This window comes from Rhinolophus sinicus, linkage group LG06 (genome assembly GCF_036562045.2).
Source record: "Rhinolophus sinicus isolate RSC01 linkage group LG06, ASM3656204v1, whole genome shotgun sequence".
NCBI lineage: Eukaryota > Metazoa > Chordata > Mammalia > Chiroptera > Rhinolophidae > Rhinolophus > Rhinolophus sinicus.
The window spans coordinates 109,305,702-109,331,632 of NC_133756.1; the positions used below are offsets into that span (position 1 = coordinate 109,305,702).

Consider the following 25,931-nt stretch of genomic DNA (forward strand, 5'->3'; position numbering starts at 1 on the left):
GGCTTATACCCAGCCTCCCCAATTAATGGAGAAAGGTGGGCCACGGCTGGTGCAAGACTACAAGTCCCAGAGGGCCCTGCGCGAGTTTCCGGGAGGACTTGTTGGGATTGATAATAGGAATCCCTATTCTGAATCCAGCCAGTGCTGGGAGATGTTTCTCCTAGTGCGCTTTAACAATCATCACTTCACTAGATCCTTACAAAAGCACTGTAAGGTAGGTATTATTAGCTCCATTTTGTAGTAGAGGAAATTGCCCAGAGTGACCAATCCCAAATCTTTACACAGCACTAAGGGTTGGAGCGTGAACCCAAGTTCTGATCCAAATTAAGGGTTCTTTCTGCTACACAGTAACTCAGAATTACTAATTTTTAGCCAGCTATTTTGTATTGTAGTTCTTTCCAGCTTCACATAGCTCCATCACTTACTCTGTTTCCCCGAAAATAAGACCGAGACAGACTATCAGCTCTAATGCATCTTTTTGAGCAAAAATTAATATAAAACCTGGTCTTACATTATATAAGAGCTGGTATTATTATATTATATATTATATTGTACTATATTATATATTATATTATTTATTATATTATACCGGGTCTTACAGTAAAGTAAGACCGGGTCTTATATTAATTTTTGTTCCAAAAGAAGCATTAGAGCTGATTGTCCAGCTAGGTCTTATTTTCGGGGAAACATGGTATTTCCTGTAACACCATAAGCAAGTTATATATTTGTGCTATAATATCCGCATTTGTAAAATAATACTAATGTGCCTTTCTCCTAGAGATGCTGTGAGGATTAAATGACTATACTGGAGGTGCCAAAAAAATGTGTAGAGGTGGACAATTTGGTCAACGTTGCTCATGCAGTAGTTTGCCGTCATCAGAAGTGTCTGGACGCTGAGGTAACCACTTTGAACACCTCTTGTAATTGCAGAAGTCAAATGTGACTTGTATTTATCTTTTGTTATTGGTATATATTGAGTATTACAATTTTAATAGTTTTTTGCTTTCTTAAAATGTGTATACATTTTTTTGGTGGGGGGTCATCCTCTGTATATACAAAATACTTAGAATAGAGCCTGGCAGTGCTTAATTAATTGGGTTTTATTGTAAAATGTCTTTATTTTTTTCTATTGTCATTTTCAGAAAAGGGTCATAGGAAATTAAAAACAATAGTCAAAACAACTGGAATTAAGTACTGATTGCCACCAATAGTCATTGTACTTTTCAGAGCTTCAATTCCCTTTCCTTTTCTATAGGAAGGTAGGATATCTCCTCCAGGAGGGTCTCTGCCCAACCTGAAATACCAGAGTTTAGTAAACCAGCCATCAACAGGTCTGTCCTCCCAGCCTCAGGTTATAGGTAGAAGATAAGAATGTTTGGAACAGTCCTCTGGCCTCCCCTCTGGCTCCATAAACTTGCACCACCTATCTTATCTCAGATACTCCTTTGAAATAGCCAACCCAAAGATGAAGAGATAGAAGAGGATCTTTTAACCAATATCTCCAACTTTCGACCTAAAATGTCCCAGAACTTTCAGAATAAAAAGGCCATTCATGATAAGACCATTTCATGAGAGGCAAACTGCCTGGCTTCAGAGCCCATGTCTCATTTATTAGCTATATAATCTTAGGCAAGTTAAACTAATATTTCCATGCCTCCTTTTCCCCACCTGTAAAATGGGATAAGTTTCTGCATCACAAGGTTGTTATGAAGGTTCTTACATGTAAAGTATGAAATAGTAGCCAGAATATAGCTCAATAAAATGTTAGTTTAGTACCTTTAGCATTATACATTTCCTGACTAATTTTCCATATATTCATCCCACCTGGTACCCTGTGAAATAATAAGAAATGATATATAACTCTCTGTCCCTGTTCCTGACACAGGGCCCCTAAAACCCTTGTAAATTCCTAAGTGATAAGAGTACTAGGAGCATCTTTTGTTCTGAGTCTACTCTGGGTGGCTCCTAGATAGCTCCTAGATGGGGTCTGGTCACTAAAAGACCAACCCTTGATTAGCAGATTGAGCTTCAGCCCCATCCCCCATTTTCCAGAGGGGGGAGAGAGGCTGGAAATGGAGTTAATTGATTATGCCTACATGAGGAAGACTCCATAAAATCCCAATAGTATGGGATTTGGAGAGCTTCCAGGTTGAAGACATTCATGAACCAGAAAGGTGATGGACCCCAGCTCTGAGAGGACAGAAGCTCCTGCACTTGGGACCCTCCCAGACCTCACCCTATGTATCCCTTCATCTGGTCGTTCATCTATATATTTTAGTATATCGTTTAATAAACTGGAAACGTAAATGTTTCCTTGAATTCTGTGAGCTGTTATAGTAAATAATCTAATTCAAGCCGGAGGAGGTCATGGGAACTTCCTATTTGTAGCCATGTTGGACAGAAGTTGGGGGTAATCTGGGGCCCTACTACTTGCAGTTGGCATCTGAAGTGGGGGGCAGTCTTGTAGGACTGAGCTCCTAGCCTGTCTCCAAGTGGGTAGTGTTAGAATTGAGTTAAATTACGGGACATTCAGCTGGTGTCATAGAATTGCTTAGCGTGGAAACAAAACCATCTGGTGTCAGAAGTGTTGTAAATGTGGTAGCAGTATAAAAGTAAAGGGGAAACATGGGAGCAAAAACAGGTTTATTTCCTTTACATACCCTAACCATACTTTTGGCTCTCTTAGCAACACATACTTTTCAACCTTTCTCTGCTTATGTAACTTGTTTTGTCTGCCTGTAATATTCATGGCAATTTCTTACACATTGTCCCAACTGAGTTGAATATTTTCTTTTTCTTTTTTTTGCCCTTTTTCTGCCTCCTAACACCACTCCAGTTCAAGCCGTTGTTGCTCAGTCTAGTTGTGTAGGACACAGCTCCCTGGCCCATGCTGGTATTATGAGCTTTGCGCTCCCCCCAGCTGAGGCAGTCAGTCACCAGTCGTTGGTCGGCCTTACAAGCAGCCCATGGCAGCTCTCGCCAGCTGCCAGCCACGCACACTGGCCACCGGCGCTCCTGGAAGCACAACGTAGCCCACGGCAGCCTGCAGCAGCCCACGCTGACCTCGGGCTGTTCATGGCAGTCCAGCTCCAGGGAAAGCCGTTGTTCACAGTCTTAGCTATAGAGGGCTCAGCTCACTGGCCCATGTGGGAATCAACCTGCGACCTCAGCGTTAGGAGCACAGTGCTCCAACTACCTGAGCCACTGGGCCGGCCCCTTGAATATTTTCTTCAGGAAGATTTCCATGATCTATCTGATAATTAGTCATTCCTTCTCTTTCTTTTTTTTAGGGTTTTTGAAATTAAATTTATTGGGGTGACATTGGTCAATGAAATTATACAGATTTCAAGTGTATAATTCAGTAATCCATCATCTATATATTGCATTGTGTGCTCACCACCCAAAATCAAATCTCCCTCCATCACCATATATTTGACCCCCTTTACCCTCTTTACCTTCCACTCTCCCCCTTTACCCTCTGTAACCACTAAACTGTTGTCTGTGTCTGTGACTTTTTGCTTGTTTATCTTGTTCGTTACTTGCTTTCAGTTTTATATTCCACATATGGGTGAAAACATAGGGTTCTTGACGTTGTCTGTCTCTTATTTCACTTAGCATGATGCTCTCAAAATCAATCCATGTTGTTAGAAATAGTATTTAATCGTTTCTTATGGCTGAATGATAGTCCATTTTATATATATATATATATATATATATATATATATATATATATATATATATATATGTATGTATGAAAAGATGCTCAACTTCAATAGCTATTAGGGAAATGCAAATCAGAACCACAATTAGACACCACATCACACCTGTTAGAATGGGTATTATCAACAAGACAAATAATAAGCATTGGAGAGGTTGTGGAGAAAATGGAACCCTCATACATGGCTGATGAAAATGTAAATTGGAGGATCTAATACCTGTCCTGCTCAAACTCTTCCAAAAAATTGAAAAAGAGACAATACTCCCTAACTCATTTTTTGAGACCAACGTTACCCTGATACCAAAATCTGTAAGGATAACACAAAAAAAAGAAAATTACAGACCAATATCTCTGATGAACACAGATGCAAAAATCATTAAAAAAATTCTAGCAAATCAAATCCAACAAGGCAGAAAAACAGACACACAGATCAATGGAATAGAATTGAGAACGCAGAAATAAACCCACATAAATATGAACAGGTAATTTTTGACAAAGAAGCAAAAAACATACAATGGAGAAAAGACAGCCTCTTCAATAAATGGTACTGGCAGAATTGGAAAGCCACGGGCAAAAGAATGAAACTGGACTGCTATCTGTCACCATGTACCAAAATTAATTCAAATGGGTCAAAGACCTAAGCATAAGACCTGAAACAATAAACTGCATAGAAGAAAATATAGGTACTAAACTTACGGACCTTGGGTTCAAAGAGCATTTCATGAATTTGACTCCAAAGGCAAGGGAAGTAAAAGCTGAAATAAGTGAATGGGACTATATCAAACTTAAAAGCTTCTGCACAGCAAAAGAAACCATCGACAAAATAAAGAGGCAACCAACTGAATGGGAGAAGATTTTTGTAAACAGCACCTCCAATACGGGCTCCAATAATATCCAAAATATACAAGGAACTCATACAACTCAACAACAACAACAACAACAAAAAACAACCCAATTGAAAAATAGGCAGAGGACCTGAAGAGACATTTCTCCAAAGAGGACATACAAATGGCCAATAGACATATGAAAAAATGTTCAACATCACTAATCATCAGAGAAATGCAAATAAAAACCACAATGAGATATCACTCACCCCTGTTAGAATGGCTATCATCAACAAGACAAATAGTAACAAGTGCTGTAGAGGCTGTGGAGAAAAGGAACCCTCACACTGTTGGTGGGAATGCAGATTGGTGCAGTCGCTATGGAAGACAGTGTGGAGATTCCTCAAAAAATTACGAATAGAATTACCGTATGACCCAGCAATCCCTCTCCTGGGTATCTACCAAAAAATCTGAAAACATTTATCCATAAATGTTTATCCAATTTTCATTGCAGCTTTATTTATGATGGCCAAGACATGAAAACAACCAAAATGTCCTTCGATAGATGAATGGATAAAGAAGTTGTGGTTTATATACACAATGGAATACTATTCGGCGGTAAGAAAAGATGAAATAGTACCATTTGTGACAACATGGAAGGATCTTGAGATTATAATGTTAAGGGAAATAAGTCAGACAGAAAAAGTAGAGAACCATATGATTTCACTGATATGTGTTATATAAAACTGAAAACAACAAAAGAACAAGAAAAACAAATGAAGAAACAAAAACTCAGATATAGACAATAGTTTAGGGGTTACTAGATGGGAGGGGGGGCAGGCGGCTCTAGAAAAGGGTAAATGGGGTCTAATATATGGTGATGGAAAGAGAACTGACTCTGGGTGGTGAACACACAATGTGAGATATACATAATGTAGTAAAGAATTGTACACCGAAATCTATGTAACTTTGCTAACGATTGTTACCCCAATAAACTTTAAAAAAAGAAATGTGAATTGGTATAGCCACCGTAGAAAACAGTATGGAGTTTCCACAAAAAATTAAGAATAGAATTTTCATATGACCCAGCATTCTCTCTTCTGGGTATCTACCAAAAAAAATCTGAAAACATGTATCCCTAAAGATAAATCTACACCTGTGTTCACTGCAGCATTATTCGTCATAGCCAAGACATGAAAACAACCAAAGTGTCCTTTGATAGATAATTGGATAAACAAGATGCGGTGCATAGTCATTCCTTCTCTTATACAGCAGTCGTTTTTTTGTTTGTTTTTTTCTGTTTTAAAGATTTTATTGGGGAAGGGGAACAGGACTTTATTGGGGAACTGTGTACTTCCAGGATTTTTTCCAAGTCAAGTTGTTGTCCTTTCAATTGTAGTTGTGGAGGGTGCAGCTCAGCTCCAGGTCCAGTTGCCGTTGTTAGTTGCAGGCAGCACAGCCCCACCATCCCTTGCAGGAATCGAACTTGTAATCTTCTGGTTGAGAGGATGCACTCCAACCAACTGAGCCATCTGGGAGCTCAGCGGCAGCTCAGCTCAAGGTGCCGTGTTCAATCTTAGTTGCAGGGGGAAGAGCCCACCATCCCTTGGCAGGATTCGAGGAGTCGAAGCGGCAACCTTGTGGTTGAGAGCCCACTGGCCCATGTGGGAATCGAACCGGCAGCCTTTGGCATTAGGAGCATGGAGGTCCAACCGACTGAGTACACCGGGCCGGCCCCTACAACAGTCTTATTTAATGGATTGAGGGCTGGCTAGCTTAGAAACTTTTTAAAAAATTATAACTATAGTAGCTGTTTATTAATTGTCTCAATCTTTGTTATGTGGGATTTGAGCTTTTTCTCCATTTTGCTGGTGAACTGTCTAGTTCTAGGTTGGACAAAGAATTAGAGGCAGTGAGTTTAGTAACCTAAAGAGGGCAGAACTAGATACAATGTATAAAAGTGAATAAAAATGTTTCAGAGAAAGAAAATGTTTTCTGTAATCAGAGCTCTGAAATAAGACTAGACAGACATGGGATAGTGAATTCTCCCATTCACATTTATATTTTAGCTAAAATCCTCTTATAACACTAAGGAAATTAATCGAAAACCTGAGGAAAATGGCCTAGGACCTCAAATGTACCTGCCAACTTTATGCTTCCATGAAGAAAGAACAAATCGTACTTCAATTTTGACCAGGAGATTACTTCTGAATTCTGATTTTAGCTCTTTCATTAACTAGCTTAGGGATGAAGTAATTTATTTGATCATTTTGGGCATTAGGTTTATACAGTTCTAAAATGAAGGCATTGAATTCTGATTTCAAGAGAGCAAAAATATTTCTTCTCTTTTTCTAAAGAAAATTTTCCTTTCAAAAACAAGGAGAACAATGGGATTTATAGATGATGTAATACAGAATTGTACACCTGAAATCTATGTAATTTTACTAGCAATTGTCACCTCAATAAATTTAATAAAAAAAACAAAAAATAAAAAAAAAAAGGAGAACAAGAAATAGAAACACTAACTCCATCTTCTTTGAAATAGGCGAGATCTATAACTCCAAATCACAAAGATATCAATGGAAAGTGGATAGAAAAAAGGCAAGTGACTTAGCAGAGCACAGGAAGATTAAACTCAGGTACCTATCCAGAAAGAGAATAAATACCAGAGAAGCTCAGGAATTAGAGATACCAGGGGCCACAGAAGGCAGAGGTACTGCAGTAGACCGAAAATAGACTGATTGCTTAAAATCTATGTGAGATTTTATATCTGTCCCTCAGGGCAGAGGGGGTGTGGGGGGTGGGGAGAATTGAATAGGAGTGTTCCCAGGCACTAGTAAACCAGATAGTGAGAAAAGTGATTGTGGGACAAGACCATCATGTGCAAATTATGTCCTCAATAAGGGTGCCCAAGTGAGAGAGGAGCATTTGTCTCACCAAGTCAAACACACCAATGTAGGACTGTGTCCACCTAAAGGGGGGGTGGCTTTTTCTAAAACATCCACTTAAAGGGTAGGATATGCCATTTTCTATATCATCCATGTAGAGAGAGATATCCTTTACTAATTCATCCATAGGGGAGGAGGGTCACTTTTTAAGGAGCATTTAAAAATCTGATACCCTTTCATGATTAAAAAACATTCAACAAACTAGAAATAGAATGGAACTTTCTCAACCTGATAAAGAGCATCTACAAAAATCCCACAGCTAACATACTTAATGTTGAAAGACTGAGTGCTTTCCTCCTAACATCAGGAACAAAACAAAGATGTCTGCTCTAGCCACGTCTATTTTACATGAACTGGAGATTCCAGCCAAAGCAATTAGGTAAGAAAAAGAAATAAAAGGCATCCAGATTGTCAATTAAGAAGTAAAACAATCTATTTGTGACATGATCTTGTATATAGAAAATCCTAATGTACCCACTAGAAAAATATTAGAACTAATAAACAAGTTTGCTGAGGTTGCAGGATACAAGATCAATATACAAAATTCAATTGTATTGCTAAACACTTGCAATGAGCAATCCAAAAATGAAATTAAGAAGACAATTCCATTTATAAGAGCAGCAAGAAGAATAAAATACTTAGGAATAAATTTAACAAAAAAAGTGTAAAACTGGGGCCGGCCCAGTGGCTCAGGCGGTTAGAGCTCCATGCTCCTAACTCCAAAGGCTGCAGGTTCGATTCCCACATGGGCCAGTGGACTCTCAACCACAAGGTTGCCAGTTCAATTCCTTGAGTCCCGCAAGGGATGGTGGGCTCTGCCCCCTGCAACTAAGATTGAACACGGCAACTTGAGCTGAGCTGCCTCCCAAATGTCTCAGTTGTTGGTTGGAGCGCGGGCTCTCAACCACAAGGTTGCCAGTTCGATTCCTTGACTCCCTCAAGGGATGGTGGGCAGTGCCCCCTGCAACTAAAATTGAACACGGCACCTTGAGCTGAGCTGCCGCTGAGCTCCCAGATAGCTCAGTTGGTTGGAGTGCGTCCTCTCAACCACAAGGTTGCTGGTTTGACTCCCGCAAGGGATGGTGGGCTATGCCCCCTAAAACTAGAAATGGCAACTTGACTTGGAGCTGAGCTGCGCCCTCCACAACTAAGAATGAAAGGACAACTTGAAGCTGAATGGCACCCTCCACAACTAAGATTGAAAGGACAACAACTTGACTTGGAAAAAAGGCTTGGAAGTACACACTGTTCCCCAATAAAGTCCTGTTCCCCTTCCCCAATAAATAATAAATAAATAAAAAGTGTAAAACTTATACTATGCAAACTACAAAACATAAGAAGTTAAAGATCTAAATAAATGGAAAACATCCCGTGTTCATGGGTCAGCAGACTTGATACTGGAAAGATGGCAATATTCCCTAAATTAGTCTATAGATTGAACACAATCGCGATCAGAATCCCAGCTGCCTTTGTTACAGAAATTGACAACTTGATATTAAAATTTATAAGGAATTGCAAGACACCAAGAAAAGCCAGAACAATCTTGGGAAAGAAAAAAAACTGGATTAACACTTACCAATTTCAAAACTTACTGCAAAATGAGCTAAATAAATTGGAGATGTTTTATTATGCAGTGAAAGCTAACTTTTATGTAGTTCCTTCACAATCTGTGATTACTTTATTTTCCTTTCCTATAAGAAATACTGGTAGTTATCTATTTAATATCCACTTCCCCACTTCTTGTTAACAGAACCCCAATTTTATTCAGGAATCCATCCCTCCTCCATGAGACTCAGGAGCCCCAGAGGAAGCCCCTGCTTAATCTAATCAACAATTTTCCATTCCCTTTGCTGTGATTGGTTTAGGATTAGCCCCATAACCCAATTCTGGTCAATGAAACCTGAGAGAAAATCTACTGGGGGATTCTAGGAAAGGTTTCTTCATATTAAGAAAGTTACACAAAGAGATGATCACTTTCTCCCTCTGTACATTGACGTACCTGAAAGTGACACCTGGAGTTTTAGCAACCATCTTGAAACTTCAGAGAACAATCTGAGATAAAAGCCAGCACAACCAGGAAGGCAGAACAAAGAGATGGAAATAACTTGTCTTTTTTTTTTTTTTATACTAGTTTCAGATGTACCACATACTGGGTAGACCTTTATATAATTTATGAGGTGATTCCCCCCAATTAGCCTAGTACACACCTGGCACTATACATAGTTGTTGCAACATTATTGACTATATTCTCTATACTATACTTTGCATCCCCATGACTATTTTGTAATTACTAATTTGTATTTCTTAATCCCTTCACCTTTTTCACCCAGCTCCACAACCACCCTCCACTCTGGAAACCATCATTTTGTTCTCTATCTGTGAGTCTGTTTCTATTTTATTTATTTTGTTCTTTAGATTCCACTTATAAGTGAAATCATATGGTATTTGTCTTTCTGTCTGACTTACTTCACTTAGCATAATACCCTCTAGGTCCATCCGTGTTGTCCCAAATGGTGAGACGTCATTCCTTTTTATGGCCAAGTAATATTCCTTTATATATACGAGTGTATATAAATTTCTTTACCCAGTCAGCTATTGATGGGCACTTGGGTTGCTTCCATATCTTGACAATGCTGCAATGAACATAGGGTGTTTATATCTTCTCGAATTAGTGTTTTGGAATTAGTTCTATTTTTAATTTTTTGAGGAAATTCCAAAATGATTTCTATAGTGGCTGCACCAATTTGCAGTCTCACCAGTGGTGCACAAGGGATCCCTTTTGTCCACATCCTTACCAACACTTGTTGTTTCTTGATTTATTGATGATGGCCATCCTGACAGGTGTGAAGTAATATCTCATTGTGGTTTTAATTTGCATTTCTCTGATAATTAGTGACATTGAGCATCTTTTAATATGTCTCTTGGCCATGTGTGTATTTTAACTTGAGTCTTTTTAATGTGCTGTTGAACCAACCAGCCCCGAAACATGTCTTACCTCTGTACTTATGGTTATGCAAGATAATATATTTGTCAATTGCTTAAGCCAATTTTAATTGGCTGTTGTTACTTACAGCTGGTGTTATATATAATTAACACAACTCTCATTAGAATATAAGCTCCAGGAGAGCAAGGAACATGTCTGTTTTGTTTACCATTATATTTCCAGTCTAGCCCAGCATGTGCCCCCTAGTAAGCATTTAATAGTTACTTGCTGAGTAAAATATATTAATAATTATTTATTAAGTACATATGCAGTTGACACTTGACTGGACAATCTAAATATCTAATTAGGGAGCCTGACTACTCTCAACTATGAGCCCTTCAAGAATAGGACTCTATCTTTGCTCCCCAGTACCCTGCATATGGTAGATCTCTACACGTTTGTTAAATACATGTTCTATGTCACAGAATTTTACCAACTCTCCGGCTATGGGTGCACACAACCAAGTGTTCTGGGCTCTAGGAACTGTCCTTTATCAGTTCATGAGCCTCTTTTTGGCTGCTTTCCCCTCCATTTTCCCCACTTGGAGCCAAAGACCACAGCAGTGCCTATGGGGAGCTCAGCAGAAGGGAATTTTTCATTTTCAGAGCCTCAGTGACTATCCTGTCCCAGCTTCCAGCACCTGTTAGAGAGGGCTGAGAACATGCTTCCATCATCAGAGGAAGTTCTCTTTAGGTCAAGGTCAGACAAAGGTTTTCTGTAGAAGGCCACATAGTAAATATTTTAGGCTTTCTGGGCCATAAGGTCTCTGTCCTGTCATGCCCTTGTAACACCAAGAACTGTGGAACCAACCACAACTGTGGAACCTACTCTACCTCTGTACTTCTGGTTAGGGAAGGTGATATCTATATTCCTGTATTGCTTAAGCCAGTTTTAGCTGGCTTTATTGTCACTTATAGCTGAAGATATAATTAAGACAACCCACAACTAGAATATATGCTCCAAGAGGACAGGAAACTTAATAAGTAGATACATAAAAGAATAAGTGAAAGAATGGTTATGACTATGTTCCAAAAAAACGTATTAACAAGAATAGACAGCTAGCCAGGTTTGGCTAAGCCCTGCTTTTAGGAGAATAAGGGGCTAAGGCCGTGGTTTTCATACGTTTAGGTGCATCAGAATCACCTGTAGAGCATGTCAAAATACTGATGGCTGGGCTCACCTAAGTTTCTGATTCAGTAAGTCTAGACTAGGGACCAAGAATTTTAATTTCTAAGACGTTGTGGTTGTCCAATAAAATACGTAATGATCCATATGTCTTAAATCTGAATTTCAAATAATTGGTGAATCGTTGTTAATTATAAGTAATGTCCCAAATACTGCATTATTTATTATCTGCCATTCAGATTTAATTTGATGTCTTATATTTTATTTGCCAAGTCTGGCAGCCCTAGACAAGTTCCCAGGTGATGCTGATGCTGCAGTGTAAGTACTCGCCTAAAAAATTTGGCATTTGAATTCACCCATTTCTCACAGATTAAGGCGCTTAGGCAATGCATCTTTGCTGGGTTTTTTTGGAAGGGTCCTAGTAAAAACATGCTTAACGTAATTGTAAGTTGGGTGATAGAAACGCCTGAAACTTAAGTGTGACCATATCTGAGATGACCCTTAAAGGATGTGAACAGTGAGTTTTCCTCATTGGTCAGAAGAGATAATAACCTTCTTTGCAGATCATTAGAATTAAATGAGATCAGCACCTGGAATTGTTCAGAAACACTTAGAACCATTGGCCTTTATATTAATACATATAGGAGGTTTGTTAGTTCAGAGGTCTTGAGTGGAGTGAAATAAATACTCACTACCCCAACTTAAGAATCTGAACCACTCAGTCTGTATATATGAACATGTACCGACTTCATTCACAAAAGGGTTTTTTGCCTAGATACTTTAAATACGAATTACTTTTCAATAATTACTTATGTATTATGCACTTATGATGTATGAGCTTTTTTCCAGGCTCTAGAGATAAAGCAAGGAATAAGGAAGTTCAGGTCCCTTTCTCTCACACGGTTGACATTCATTGTCTGGGGGTACATATGATTGGGCATTCATCTGAGGAGTTACTGGACTGCATGTTGTCAGGTATTTCCTTACGACATGTAAACTGTGTTGTATATTACTATGGTTATAAACATGGACCCTGGAGTTAGAAATTAGTTCAAATCTCAGCCCTGCCACTATGACACTGGACAAGTTAACTTAAAAACTTTAGTCCTCAGATTCCTTATCTGTAAAATGGGGATAATAATTTGTTCTTCATGGGATTGTTGAATGACAAATAAAATAACTTATACAAGGAACTTCGCACAGTACAAGGTAGGGAGTAAAACAGTTAGTACTCATCTAATAATACAGCTAAACAACTACTCTTGTTGAAAATTCAGTGTTTCTCAAAATGTGACCCCTGGGACAGCAGCATCAACAGACCTAGGAACTTGTTAAAATACAAATTCTCTGGCCCCATTCCAAACCTACTGCATCAGACACTGTCTTATGGGGCACAGCAGTGTGTGATTTAACAAGCCTTCCAGATGATGTTAAAATTTGGAGAACACTCGTCATGCAGGGAGTCACGCAGGGTCTCTGGTCCCGCCCCCCGCATAAGAACGCAGGACATGGTGAAGCCAAAAAGGAACACCCACGGAGCCGTAGATAGGGGCGTCATACCCTATAGTCTCGCTGGCTGCTGGGTTGGAGACACAGGAAACAGGAGCCACACAATCCACAACCTGCCAACCTCTCCTCTGCCAACCAACATCACTTGCTAGCTGCAATCCACCATGCTAACTGCAATCCGCTCTTGCTAGCTCAGCCACCATCTTCTTGGTAATGCTGATGTTGCATTGTAAGCCAGTGGCTCACTGGTTACAGCTGACAGCCAAGTAGCCACAGCTGATGGCCATCCAATCACAGTTGATGGCCATTTATTACCCGAGCCAGCAACTTTCCACGTGAGGCCGAGAGCTTGGAAACTGCACTCCTGGCTCTATTCCCATAACACTGCTAAAGAACACATAAGAGGCTAGACTCTGTGTGTGCTAGGGGCTAAAAATATCAAGACCAATAAGGTGAAAATCTTCCTTGTTTTCCCAGGACAGCTCTACAGAAGGGAGTAGACCTAGTTGTGTTCATCTCTATACACACACATGCAGAGTCCATACTACCTGAAACTCATCAGAAATTCACTTAAGCAAAGATGTTTTAGCTTATTTTTAGTTCTTTCAACATTTCGTTGAATGCCTACTATGGTATGAACCAGTGTATTAAACACTGGAATTCAAAAAATAAGGACAGGCTCTATGTCTCAGGCTCTATGTTTCAAGAGCTATTAGTCTGGCACTGATTTTTATAGCATAGGAAAAGAAACCACAATAGTGCATGCATGCATTTCAGTGGGATGCTAAAATGAGCAGGTTCAACCAGAGATACTAAGAAGGAAAGTGGGAGAGAGGCAGTAACTCAGAAAGGTGGAAACTCTTTTCAGAGGACAAACATTTAACTGAGCCCCTATAAGGTGCTTACAGAAAGCAGCCTGACTACCTGGAAAACCTCTGCCAGGGAGGCAGCTTGGCAGGAGCTGGTCTCTTTGCTCTACCAGAGGAAGGAGACAGGGGCATCAGCCAGTGAGGGACCCCAGACAGGAAGAAGAGAGAGACTCCAGGCTACGTGGGGCCTTGAACAGTTCCTGTCAAGTCCCAGTCTATTTGCAGTTGTCTCTCGTGGATGTCCTGGTGTTGGATATGGGCCAGAAGACTAGAGAGGAAAGCCACAGAGAGGAGCCCTGGCAGGAAGCGGAATCTGGCCCAGATCTAGGCCCTGGGACAGAATGCTAAATCCCAGACACAAGGTGATTTGACAGCAGAAGTATTAACAATTATCCACCACTCCCACCAGTAGCCTTGAACATGAGTTTGGGAGGCACTGGTTAGCCAGAGTGTGAAAGTTTGAAATGACTGTGGAAAGTTGTGCTGCTTGGGCTAAAATAAACTTAATCTGTCCATCAGAATCATCAGGGAAAACTTAAAAAAAAAATACTGAATTTCAAATCTCTCAGGTTGGGACTCAGATATCTGCCTTATGCTCCCTAAATAATTCTGGTGCACTCACTTTTCTACAGACCAACATTTGGAAACCATTGCCATGTCACAGGTTTATCCAGGTGCCTAAGTAATGCAATGCTTTGCACACCTGGCCAATGAAATGTATAAATAAGTGATTCTCTCCTGTCTACTAGCTCACATTTTAAGGCAACAATAAGAAATTATTATTTTGGAAGGCCCTTCACAAAGGGTTTTGACCTCCGAGAGTTACAAATACTGTCGCAGCCAGTTTTACTCAAGAATTTGAAGAAAACAATGCAGAATGCCTACATAGGTTGCTAACCAGAACTGGGATTATTAAGCTTTGACTCCCAATCAGTCTTTCAGAGAGATAAAGCAAACCCTTTTTTTAATGCAAAATTTTAGTTTAAAAAGTAACTTTGCATCAAATTAAAAAATCAAATCATCGCCAATTCAGTACTATACATTTCTCACAAAGTGATTTTCTGACAACTTACAATCAAACAGTTCTAGAATTAAATGCAAATACACACTCCCTCACTCATTACACAAAACAGAACAGAAGTCACCCAACTTTTTACACTTCACATCAGCCTGGGGTAAATGAAGCAAGGACAGGTGGAATGACTGTGCTTTCATTCATCAGAAAGTCTTGTTCTGCATCAGAAAATAACCGCAAAATCCTAAGATTGTTTTTGAAATTAACCAGTTCAATTCCAAAGTGATAGTCATTTTCTACAAATTATAACAGGGGAAACCCACAGGCGATAAATGAAAGTAGGGGAAGTTACAAGCCTTACAGTGTTAGAGCTAAGTTCTGTGGTTAGAGACCACACAGCATTTTTTACATAAGCTTGTATTTCTGAAAGTCCTGTTCCCAGTCTTTTTGGTAAAAAGCCCTCTAGACTCATATCCCCTAGATCAGTGTTTCAAATTGCAGGTTGAGATCCATGATTGGGTTGTGAAATCAATTTAGTGAGTCACAACTGCATTACCAAAAAAAAAAAAAGAGAGAGCGAATCACAGCATACATCAAATGGTACGTGTATTCTTTCATGGAATTTGTTTTGTTTCAGTTCTGTATATATATGTGAAATTGGGATATATGTAGTCTATTTCTTACTGTGGGTTGCATTTTTTTTAAGTTTAAAAATTACTGTCCTAGATGATACCTCATCCAAGCTTGAAGATGCAGTTAAGCGGAATGACTCTCCCCTTTGCCTCAAATGAGCATTTTAATTCTTTAAGCATTTCTGAACAAGGTGGCGGCCGTTAGTTCTTTAGACCTCCACCCTTCTCAGGCTACGGCTTAACAAAAACAATTATAAAATCACCCAATTTCTATCCAGTCATTTTTCCAATGTTCTATAGGATGATACACCCAAAGCCACATCCCAGCCTTTTCTTAGCCCATTTTATTTCCTTCCGAATGCTCTGAGACTTCATCGTCCTTTCCTCTGCAACAGCAACCATCCCACTTCCTGTGCCTCACAGATTTCAGGTTAAGGTTTCCTCTCCACAGTGTACAATATGGATCCCAGCTTCTCCCCTATTTCCCATCGCTGAAACAAACACTAAATTGTTATTTTTTGGCGGGGGCAGATGTGGGGAGAAGGGGAGGTAGAGAACTGTTCGATTTATTTTACTTAAACCAAAGAAACCAAGATAGAGCCAGAAAGAGACTGATAACAAGACTAAACAGTTTGGAAATCAGAACCTATCAACAGAGATGTCAGTGCCAGACGGAGCAGCTGGGGAAAGGGAGGCACAGGACCTCAGGTCAGCCGCAGGCAGGGTCAGCTGCAAGGGTACGTGCCCTGTGCAGCTCTACAGGGCACTGAACTGAGAGACTCCATGCTTGGTTTAATGCTCTGCTGCTTCCAACTCGACATTGTTAACAATGTTGTATTTTGTACGCCAAGTGCAGTGAGACAATGCAGCATGTGTGTTAATAGAGGGGACGTGTGCAACATGTATGTCTGCTGTTCCCTGACTTTCTATTCACATATTAGCATTTGTGATTCCCCGTGAGCACAGAATTCCACCGGACCCATAACGTGTGGAATTCTCAGTAAGACCCCAAAGAAGTAAGGTGTGTTACATCTAGAACTGAGTAGGGAAGGGTGCTGACAGCCCCACCGAGGCTGTGCTTTCAGCTTTAACCAGAACTTGGTTTAAACAAAGACAGGGCCAGGGAACCTTATTCTTGCTTACGTTACTTCCTTGTATTAGCCGACCACTGACGCTAAAAATGACATAGAAAGGAAAGATAAGGCAACTGATAGTTTTTCCTTTCAGATTGCCCTTACACATCAGTTAGTCAAATGCAGAGAATGTTGGTAGAAGGTGGAGTATCAAAAAGTGAAATAAACAGTTGTTACTTTTATCCAGTATTGCCACTGTACTGATAAGAACAAAATACACATGAATGTAGAAGCGTCAAAATACCAATTATGTAGTAATTTCAATAATTCCGCATAGAGTGAAATGCTTTTGTTTGCACTGCAAATCGTCATTATACAATATGATGAATGGTAAAATCCATGCTAATATGAAATTTTAACTTTTCTTTACTTAGAATGGCATTAAAAAACAAATTTGAAAATACCACGACAAGTTGAGAACGAAATCACAGAAGGCCCCTCTCCGTGAGCCTGGACCCAGCCCTGGCCCCGCCGCCCAGGCGTCACGTTGGAGCGAGTGGCCGCTGCTGACTGCGCGTTCAGGACCCACTGGGAGCCCGGAGTCCCGCTGCCGTTATGAATATCCGCAATGCGAGGCCAGAGGACCTGATGAACATGCAATACTGCAACCTCCTCTGCCTGCCAGAGAACTACCAGATGAAATACTACTTCTACCACGGCCTCTCCTGGCCCCAGCTCTCTTACATCGCTGAAGATGAGAGCGGCAAGACGGTGGGGTACGTCCTGGCCAAAATGGAAGAGGACCCAGATGACGTGCCCCACGGACATATCACCTCACTGGCTGTGAAGCGTTCCCACCGGCGCCTCGGCCTGGCTCAGAAGCTGATGGACCAGGCCTCCCGAGCCATGATCGAGAACTTCAATGCCAAATACGTCTCCCTGCATGTCAGGAAGAGTAACCGGGCCGCCCTGCACCTCTATTCCAACACCCTCAACTTTCAGATCAGCGAAGTGGAGCCCAAATACTATGCAGATGGGGAAGATGCATATGCAATGAAGCGGGATCTCACCCAGATGGCTGATGAGCTGAGGCGGCACCTGGAGCTGAAAGAGAAGGGCAGGCACACAGTGCTGGGCTCCATTGAGAACAAGGCGGAGAGCAACGGCAGCTCACTCCCAAGCTCAGAAGAGGCCTGTCGTGCGGAGAAGGGCCTGGCTGCTGAGGACAGTGGTGGTGACAGCAAGGACCTCAGCGAGACCACTGAGAGCAGCGACGTGAAGGACAGCTCAGAGGCCCCCGACTCGGCCTCCTAGAGCTGGCGAGTACTCCTCTCTCCACCCTGGCCTGCCCACCCCATTCTCACCCCTCAAGGTTTCACCCAGTGGCCTGGGGGGGAAAAATCACAGAAGGAAAAAGCTTTATATTTCAGTGACTTTAATGGCACCTTTTTCCTGCTTTTTAAACAAGAGGCTTGCATGTTCACGTTGCACTGGGCCCTGCAACTTATGAAGCTGGCCCCGTCTTCAGGTCTAGAAACAGGACCAGTAGCCTCCTGTTCCTCTGAACTCCTGTCCTTTTCTTTCCTAGAGCTGGGTGTGGGGTCCAGGAAGCACAGGGAGCTGGAGACTTCATTCTGAAATCCAGACAAGAATCCTGAGTGTGCTTTACCCAGCTCTGGCATGTATCGTGACTGTGGACTTTGGGGGCAGTAAGCATGAGCTTGGCCTGCATGGGCAAACGTCACGGTGTTGACCCCTCCACTTGGAGGCTGGAGGTCCTGGTGAGCTAAGTTTGCACTTTGAAAAGTGCCCTCACCAACCAAAGTACAATTGTAATCCAGAAAAGCAAATGGACCCCATGATGTGGTAAATGGAGAACTCATGACTTACCACAGCACTAAATACCGGTGAATAAAAGAGCGAGTCTGGATCAAGCATCAGGCCCTGGGGAGACCCACACGATCAGAATGCCCATCTTTGGTTCCCATTGTTGAAGAAACAAATCCACCCAGGGACTCCCACATTATTGTCCTTCAAATTGTGCTGTGGGCAGCCTTGGAAAACCCTGCTGTGCTGGTGAGCACCTGGCCTCACCACAAGAAGCTACAATAGGGATGACACATTTGGCCCTTTGTCCAGCTTCAAGTAAACTGTGGAGGCTTTTTCTCAGGACATGATAAAGATCAGGGTGAAGTTCTGGGCTTGGTAGAGACTGAAGAGACTGACATTTTAGTGGCTATGATTGCACTGGAAGTGGGAGGAAAGGTGACGGTAAGGGAGATGCCGGAACCACAAACGATCTCCTAATTCTGTAATACATATATACCCACATGGTGCTCTTAGCTATCACGATAGCAAGTAAAGTTTCTCCCAATATTACATTTCATTTTGTTCTGGATCTCCAGTTAAATGTATTAGACCTTTTCCTCCTATCCTCTATAGTTCTTAACTCCTTGTATTCTCCATTTTCTCAGTTCTCTATGCCACATTCTAAGTCTTAGGATTTCTTCCAGTTCACTGATCTCTACTCATCAGCCTCTAATCTTGTCTAACCTACCCACTGAGTTTATCTCAACAATCGTATTTTTTCATTTCTAAAAGTTCTATTTTTCAAATCCTAGCCAGTCTTGGTAGTCTCTTGCTGCTCACTCATTGCCATGTTTTAAGCATTTCATTTATTGAGCACCTACTATGTGCAAGGCATTGTTCTAGGTGCTGGGGTTGTATGTGAAACAAAAACAAAGTACACCTTCTTAAACCCTACATCCCAGTGGGAGAAATACAACAAACCGAAACAAGTTAATTATGCAGTATATTAGGTGATAATTGAAATGGAGAATAAGGAATGATGGGGTGCATTTTTAAATGAGGCTTTTAAAATATTCTCTAATTCCAAACTCTGAAGTCTTTGGTGGTTTTAGTATATTATTGTTTCATCTCAGGACAGCTTGTTTCATTGTTTATCTCGTGATCTTTATAGGCTATTTGTTTGACCTAAATTTTCAGTAATCTTAGGGCTCCCTTAAGGGTTGTTTTAATAGCTAATAACCACAACGGGTTAGCAAACTATAGTTTGGGGGCTGACTATGGCCCACTGCTTGTTTTTATTAGTTTTATTGGAACACAGCTGAGCCCATTCCTTTACATATTGTGGCTACTTTCACACTAAAGTAGTAGAGTTGAGTTGATGTGACAGACTGTATGGCTCACAAAGCTTAAATATTTACTACTTGCAGTTTACAGAAAAAGTTTGCTGACTTCTGTCTACAGATATACACAGGAACTAAAAACCAAACTGAAATGGGAACACACTGTTGGAGCAAGTGAATCTGGTACAACCTTAATAAAAATACCCTTTCACTCAGTAATTCTGACAAATGTGCCTAAGGAAATAAGCTGAAAGGTACACAAAGATTTGCATACTGGCTGTTAAAATATTATTTATAATAGCAAAAACCAAAAAGGTAATAATGGTATAGTCAAGGAAATATATGGATTTATAGAAAAAGTCTTATGAATCTAAAAACTTGACAAAATTCAGTCTTTTGTATTTTACACTGGCCCTCCTCATTTTACCTACCTTATCTTTATGATTCACCCAGGTTTACTTCATTCCCTCTGCTTCAGGTTAACCCCTCCACGTCATCTTGGGTCCTAACTCTTTTGGGATTTATCTAGTCGTTTAGATCTCGATTTCATTTTTGTTACTGCTTCCTGTCCATTAGTATAAGCTAAACATCCTATGTTTGGAACAAAATAACCAACTACTCTCAACCCTACATGACTCTGCAATCTTATTTCTCTTAACCAATACCCTTCTAGAAAAGGATAAAGGAATTCACTGTATGAACATACTCCCCATTTCCATTTTTCTTTTTCTATTTTTTGGGTTTTCTTTCATTTTTCAACTCATTACATTTAAAAGTTTCTATGTCCTATCCTCCCTTGCTCTAATGATAGTATTTCCACTAAGATTACTTAGTGGCCAAGTTGTAAATTGGATGGCAATATTTTTAACTGTAAAAATAGGTTATTGAAACACTGTTACAGTGCTGTAAAATTTTGAACATAATTACTTATCACATTATATAGCTTTCTCCAGTTCAGCGAATTACAAAAATGATCATTACAGAAAGAAAAGCATAATGTTATTACCTTCAACGTTTGTTTTCATCACAATAAACTAAAATAACACGTGGCTTTATAAAAATAAATTTTTATTAAAAGCAGTAGAGTCTGAGCAGGAGACAGTACAAAGAGTGTAAACAATGTAAACATCACTACATTCAGCTCAGCCTGATTGAATGCTGAAAGACAACTCTAAATGCTCTATGTGCCCTTACTAGCGAGATACATTAATTCTATTGTACACAGAAAACGCACTAATTTTTTTAGGAAAAAGGATTTTATCGAAGTCTGTCCCAACGCCAAATACTGGCATCATCACAAACAGCTATAAGAATGCTGCTATCCCTGCTAAAACTGGTTTGTCGAATAGCAGCCGCACATTTTTGATGAGTCAGCGTTGTACACCTAGGGAGAAAACATAAGAGGTTAAATATCACACAGACACAATGTTGTCAGTATCTAACTTAAAACAATATACGTATTAGAAATGAATAGCTATTACAAGACATAGAGAAAGCATCTGAAACCAGGATATACTTCACTAAGAGCTCAATCTCAAAATTTCATAAAATTTGGGTATATTTTAAATTCAAGAAGGACTGTATAAAAAGAGAAATAACTTGTTACCAAGGTACTCGTGGAAAACAATTATTAGAACAAAAAAGAAATGCTTTAAAATACTCTGAGACATGTAAATGTTACAAATGATTTAAAGATGGCATTGCAAGCATCAATTATTTCCTCCACATTTGGCATAACATTTTGGGGAAAAAAGGCAGAAATTATGAACAGGAATTTCTAAATACTTACTTGGCCTTATGAGGATCTTCTACTTCTAAATCCCAAACATAAAGTTTGCCAACCTGATTGCCCAATGCAAGCATCTGTATAAACATATTTTTAAAAACACCAAATTATTAAAATAAGCTATAAAGGTTTCAAGCAATCCTAAAACATCTTTCTTATTTCGAAAAAACTTCAGCTCTAGCCTCTGGCTATGCTCTTGATTATTTCTTGGCATCTTATATTTCTGTTTTGTAAATGGGGATACAAAGCAACCAATGCTTCACAGTTGTCTTGAGTAAACTAAGAAAGCATTTTGTGAATTTATGAAAGGCTTTACAATTTACACTATTAGCATGTACACCTTATTCTGCCTTACAGACAACTGTAGCAAAAGCTATAGAAAGCCCTTCCAAAGCTTTCTTATAAACACCCAGGTAATTTGTTACCACAAAATCCTAACATCATTATTTCTTTAAAATTTTACATAACTAGTATTTTATCTCTATCTCCATATGATTTTTTTCGAAGCTTTTCTAGGAAAAAGCCACATAAAAATATTAACACTCTAATTACCAAATCATTATATCTTAGTAACATATGTTGTGGAAAGTAAACACCTAACTGCCACCAACGACACCTGTCACCTTCATTTAGAATAAGCACTGCAGATGGTGTGCAGAGCCACCAGGGTAGAACAAATATCATCAAAGGCCGAAGCAAGTAATACAAAACAGTAGATTCTTAAAGGAAAGAGAACACAAATGCACAGCAAACTAAAATTACCATGGGTTTTATAAGTCAAATAATTTCAAAAAGTGAAAAAGTTGCTACCTTTTGCCAGAAATCCATAGAAAACCTCATGTACCAAATGTCACACTGGCTGTAATCAAATCGCCCAAGAATAGTCACATTAGACTCACTGGGCTTAATTTTATCTATATCATCTTCCATTTTGCCAGGTTTCCAGCATACTATGGCGTTTTCACAAGACTTTAAAAAAAGAAAGACACGAGAAAAAAAGAAGTATTACTTGTAATTATAAATATTGAAACAAAGCTTTTTCTCTACCATTTCAGAATTGACAGCTCGTAGAATCTGCTTATCCATCTACTCAGTTATATACATTACATTTATATTTACAGTCACTGTCTACACGAGGACCGGAAGTCTGATTATCAACAGATTTTGACAATACAAAACTATTACATTGTCTGGAGACCATTCATTTTGAAAGTCACAATTTCTCTTACAAACCACACCAAATTCAGCTCTGGATACTTTAGCATCCAGAGACTAGAAGTGTTTTATAGCAAAAGTAAAATTACATTGTATTAGAACACAGAGCTCTTTGATATGGCCCCTGCTTACTTTACTAGTTTCATCTTTCCCCATCCAGCTGCTCATTCCACTTCTAACCCTACATGATTCCCTTTATCTGGATAACTATTAATCCTTCATCCCTGGTGTCTGTGCTACATGGTAGGTACTCACTAGATGTCACAGGAAAGCTAACAAATTCACAGAAAGGGCCTTTGAGATCAGACTATATAGATGAAAAAGCAGTGGTTTAACATTAAAACATTGATATGGGACTGAAATAGGCTGAGCTATACTGTACCTTCCCTGTCCTCTAAAATCAAAATCTTTGCACACATTCTACTTAAGCACCAAGTGGTAAAGAATACAATGGAAGAAAATTTGCAAAACCGCATCCATATTCCTGTGCAGGCCAGTGGTTTGCCAGGTAAGGCACATTTGGCAATGTGTCTGGCCTCTACTGAATACAGGCCAGAGATGCTGCTGAACACCTTACGATGCACAGGACTGAAAATTCCTGGTGTAGGTGAAGAGTGCCTCCTGAAGTTTCACAGGACACAGCCTACACAGCCACATGTGGCAGCCCTGTGGGGTTCACTGGCCTTTAAGCAGCCGAACAATAGAGCCACAGAGGAAGATTGGGGGACAACACTCTCCCCACCCCCTAAACACTGACAGACTATTGTGGGGGGTTTCTACCTGGGATCTCACATGCTTTTCTTCTTCTCTGCCTTTTTCAAATCATATAAATTTCCAGGCCTATATGTTATACAAGTTCTTTACTGTGAAATACCTTCGAGATCACCTAGTCTGAAGACTCTTAACTAAGTGTACAATTAAATCCATAGCCTGTAGTTTTCTCAACTCATCTTGGCCTCCACACCCTACTGAATTAGAATCTCTGAGAAAGGAGGCTGGAACAGATTTGTAAAATAGTTGTTCAAGTGCTTGTTACTGACTATAATCGTAATGTATCCTTAATTAGTAGAGTCGCCTCATGGAGAACTACAGCCTAGGTAGGTAAAAAGAATTTACCCACACTAAAGGATAACTGCACTCGTTATCATCTAGAAAGCCTTTTAAATCACCAATTCTTAGGTCCTTGTGCCAGATTTAGAATCTCTGGGGGTAAGGTCTAACAATCTATTTTTACAACGTTCTCCCAATGATTCTGATGCAGAGCCAGACTTGAGACCACCAATATAGTCCATTCAGTTCAGCTTCCCACCTAAAATGCAGAAACCCTTTCTATCATCTGATTAAGTTCTAAGAACAGAAATTTTAGAGCTTTTTTATTTATGCTTCCAAAACGACGAAATAGATGTTCTTTTCCTTATTTGTCCCACTAAGTACAGCTTAACAGTCTAAAAAGTAGAGAAGAGACAGACTGATTAGGAATCCTGGGATGTGAAGGAAATTGAGTTCCCTGGTTTTCCTTTTCCCTCATTTATGTAATTCAGACTGGATGCTAGAGAAGGCAGCAACTCAACAATGCTAACGGGTGAAGGTGGAGACTAAAACAAACAAAAGAACCAAAATTCAACAAAATCCTGCTTTCTACAAGGGACCAGGAAAGTAGCAATCTAAGAAGAGAGACAATTTTCAGACAAACTTTCTACTATAGCCAAATACAGAAAAACTGTGGACTTGCCCCATATGAACCAGCAAAGGCCCAGAAGGAAACCCTTCTCAGGTGGTAACTAAGTACCTAAAATACATAATATCCCTGACTCCCCACTGCCCCGTATGGTAATCAGGTGATTCTCTTCCTTTTCTCTGGCTGGGGTGGTGTGAGAGAAGGCCTAGTAGAGTCAGGACGATGTTCACAACTACCCACCACCTGCAGTATCAGTGGCGACCACCTGGGGAGCAGCAATAAGTGATGTCAGCTCCTTCTGCAAGGGTAGTATCACCTGAGGCTTTTCCACCTGAGTGGAAAGCCTGAACTCCCAACCCAGCAGTAATGAAACACCATCACCAAGTCAGCGGAGTGGGAAACCTGGATTTCCCTTCCAATCAGTGAGGCAGCGCTCCCCTTCTGCAGCTGAAAATTTATCCAAGGGAGCCTGCTGTAGAGGCAATCTAAAAAAAGATCCAGAGTTTCATTACATAATAACCAAAATATCCGGATCTCAGTAAAAAAAAAAATCATTGCCATATCAAAAAAAAAAAAAATTTCAACTTCAATGAGAAGACAACAGATGCCAATACAGAGATGACATGTTAGAATTATCTAACGAGGATTTTAAAGCAGCCATCATAAAAATGCTTCAACGAGTATGTAATTATAAACACACTTAAGACATACACCTACTATGGATTCAAGGTGAGTGAACCCCAATAAGATACACTGAAAGAAATCTGTATCACAACACATTATAGTCAAACTTCTGAAAACTAACCACGAAGAAAAAGTCCAAAAAGCAGTTAAGACAGAAAGAACACCCTACCTGTAGAGGAAAAACAATTCCAATGATGGCAGATCTCTCATTAGAAACCAGAGACCAGAAAGAGGGCACAAGATTTTCAATTGTTTAAAGAGTTGTCAACACAAAAACCCTATATTCAGTGAATATACCCTTAAAGAATGAAGGGGAAATGAAGACATTCTCAGACTCTAAACCCAAGAGAATTTGTCACCAGAAGACGTACCCTAAACAAATGGCTACAGGAAGTTTTATGAACAGAAAGGAAATAATTTTAAGAAGAAATCTTGGGACATCAGGAAGGAAGATCAACAGAAAAAGCAAAATGAGTAAATACAATATTCTCTTTTGCTTCTTGAGTTTTAAATTACGTTTGATGGCTGAAACAAAAATTGTAATACCATTTAAGTTCTCAATTGTAAAGGGAATATTTAAGACAATTATAAATGGAGGAGACAAAGTGACGTAAAGGAAAGTAAGGTTTTTACACCTTACCTGAAGTGGTAAAATGTTGATACACAGTTAAATAGACTGATATACAGTTGACCGTTAAACAGGGGTTTCAACTGCATGGGTCT

At 39.8% G+C, this 25,931-nt stretch overlaps 1 protein-coding gene and 1 pseudogene across 2 annotated transcripts in view; one reads left to right on the forward strand and one right to left on the reverse strand.

The window, feature by feature from the left end:
• Positions 1-84: 84 nt before the first annotated feature.
• Positions 85-20,474, forward strand: LOC109451408 (N-alpha-acetyltransferase 10; annotated as a pseudogene).
• Positions 20,475-20,896: 422 nt separating this feature from the next.
• The window catches only part of EED (embryonic ectoderm development), a 29,726-nt gene continuing 24,691 nt past the window's right edge, over positions 20,897-25,931 (reverse strand). For both annotated transcript variants that reach the window (XM_019739631.2, XM_019739630.2), the window contains 3 exons: positions 22,442-22,600; positions 21,635-21,708; positions 20,897-21,229 (listed from right to left, as the gene is read on the reverse strand). In XM_019739631.2, coding sequence (XP_019595190.1) covers positions 21,103-21,229; positions 21,635-21,708; positions 22,442-22,600 — 360 coding nt within the window. In that variant the 3' untranslated portion in view covers positions 20,897-21,102. The remainder of the gene's footprint in view (positions 21,230-21,634; positions 21,709-22,441; positions 22,601-25,931) is intronic.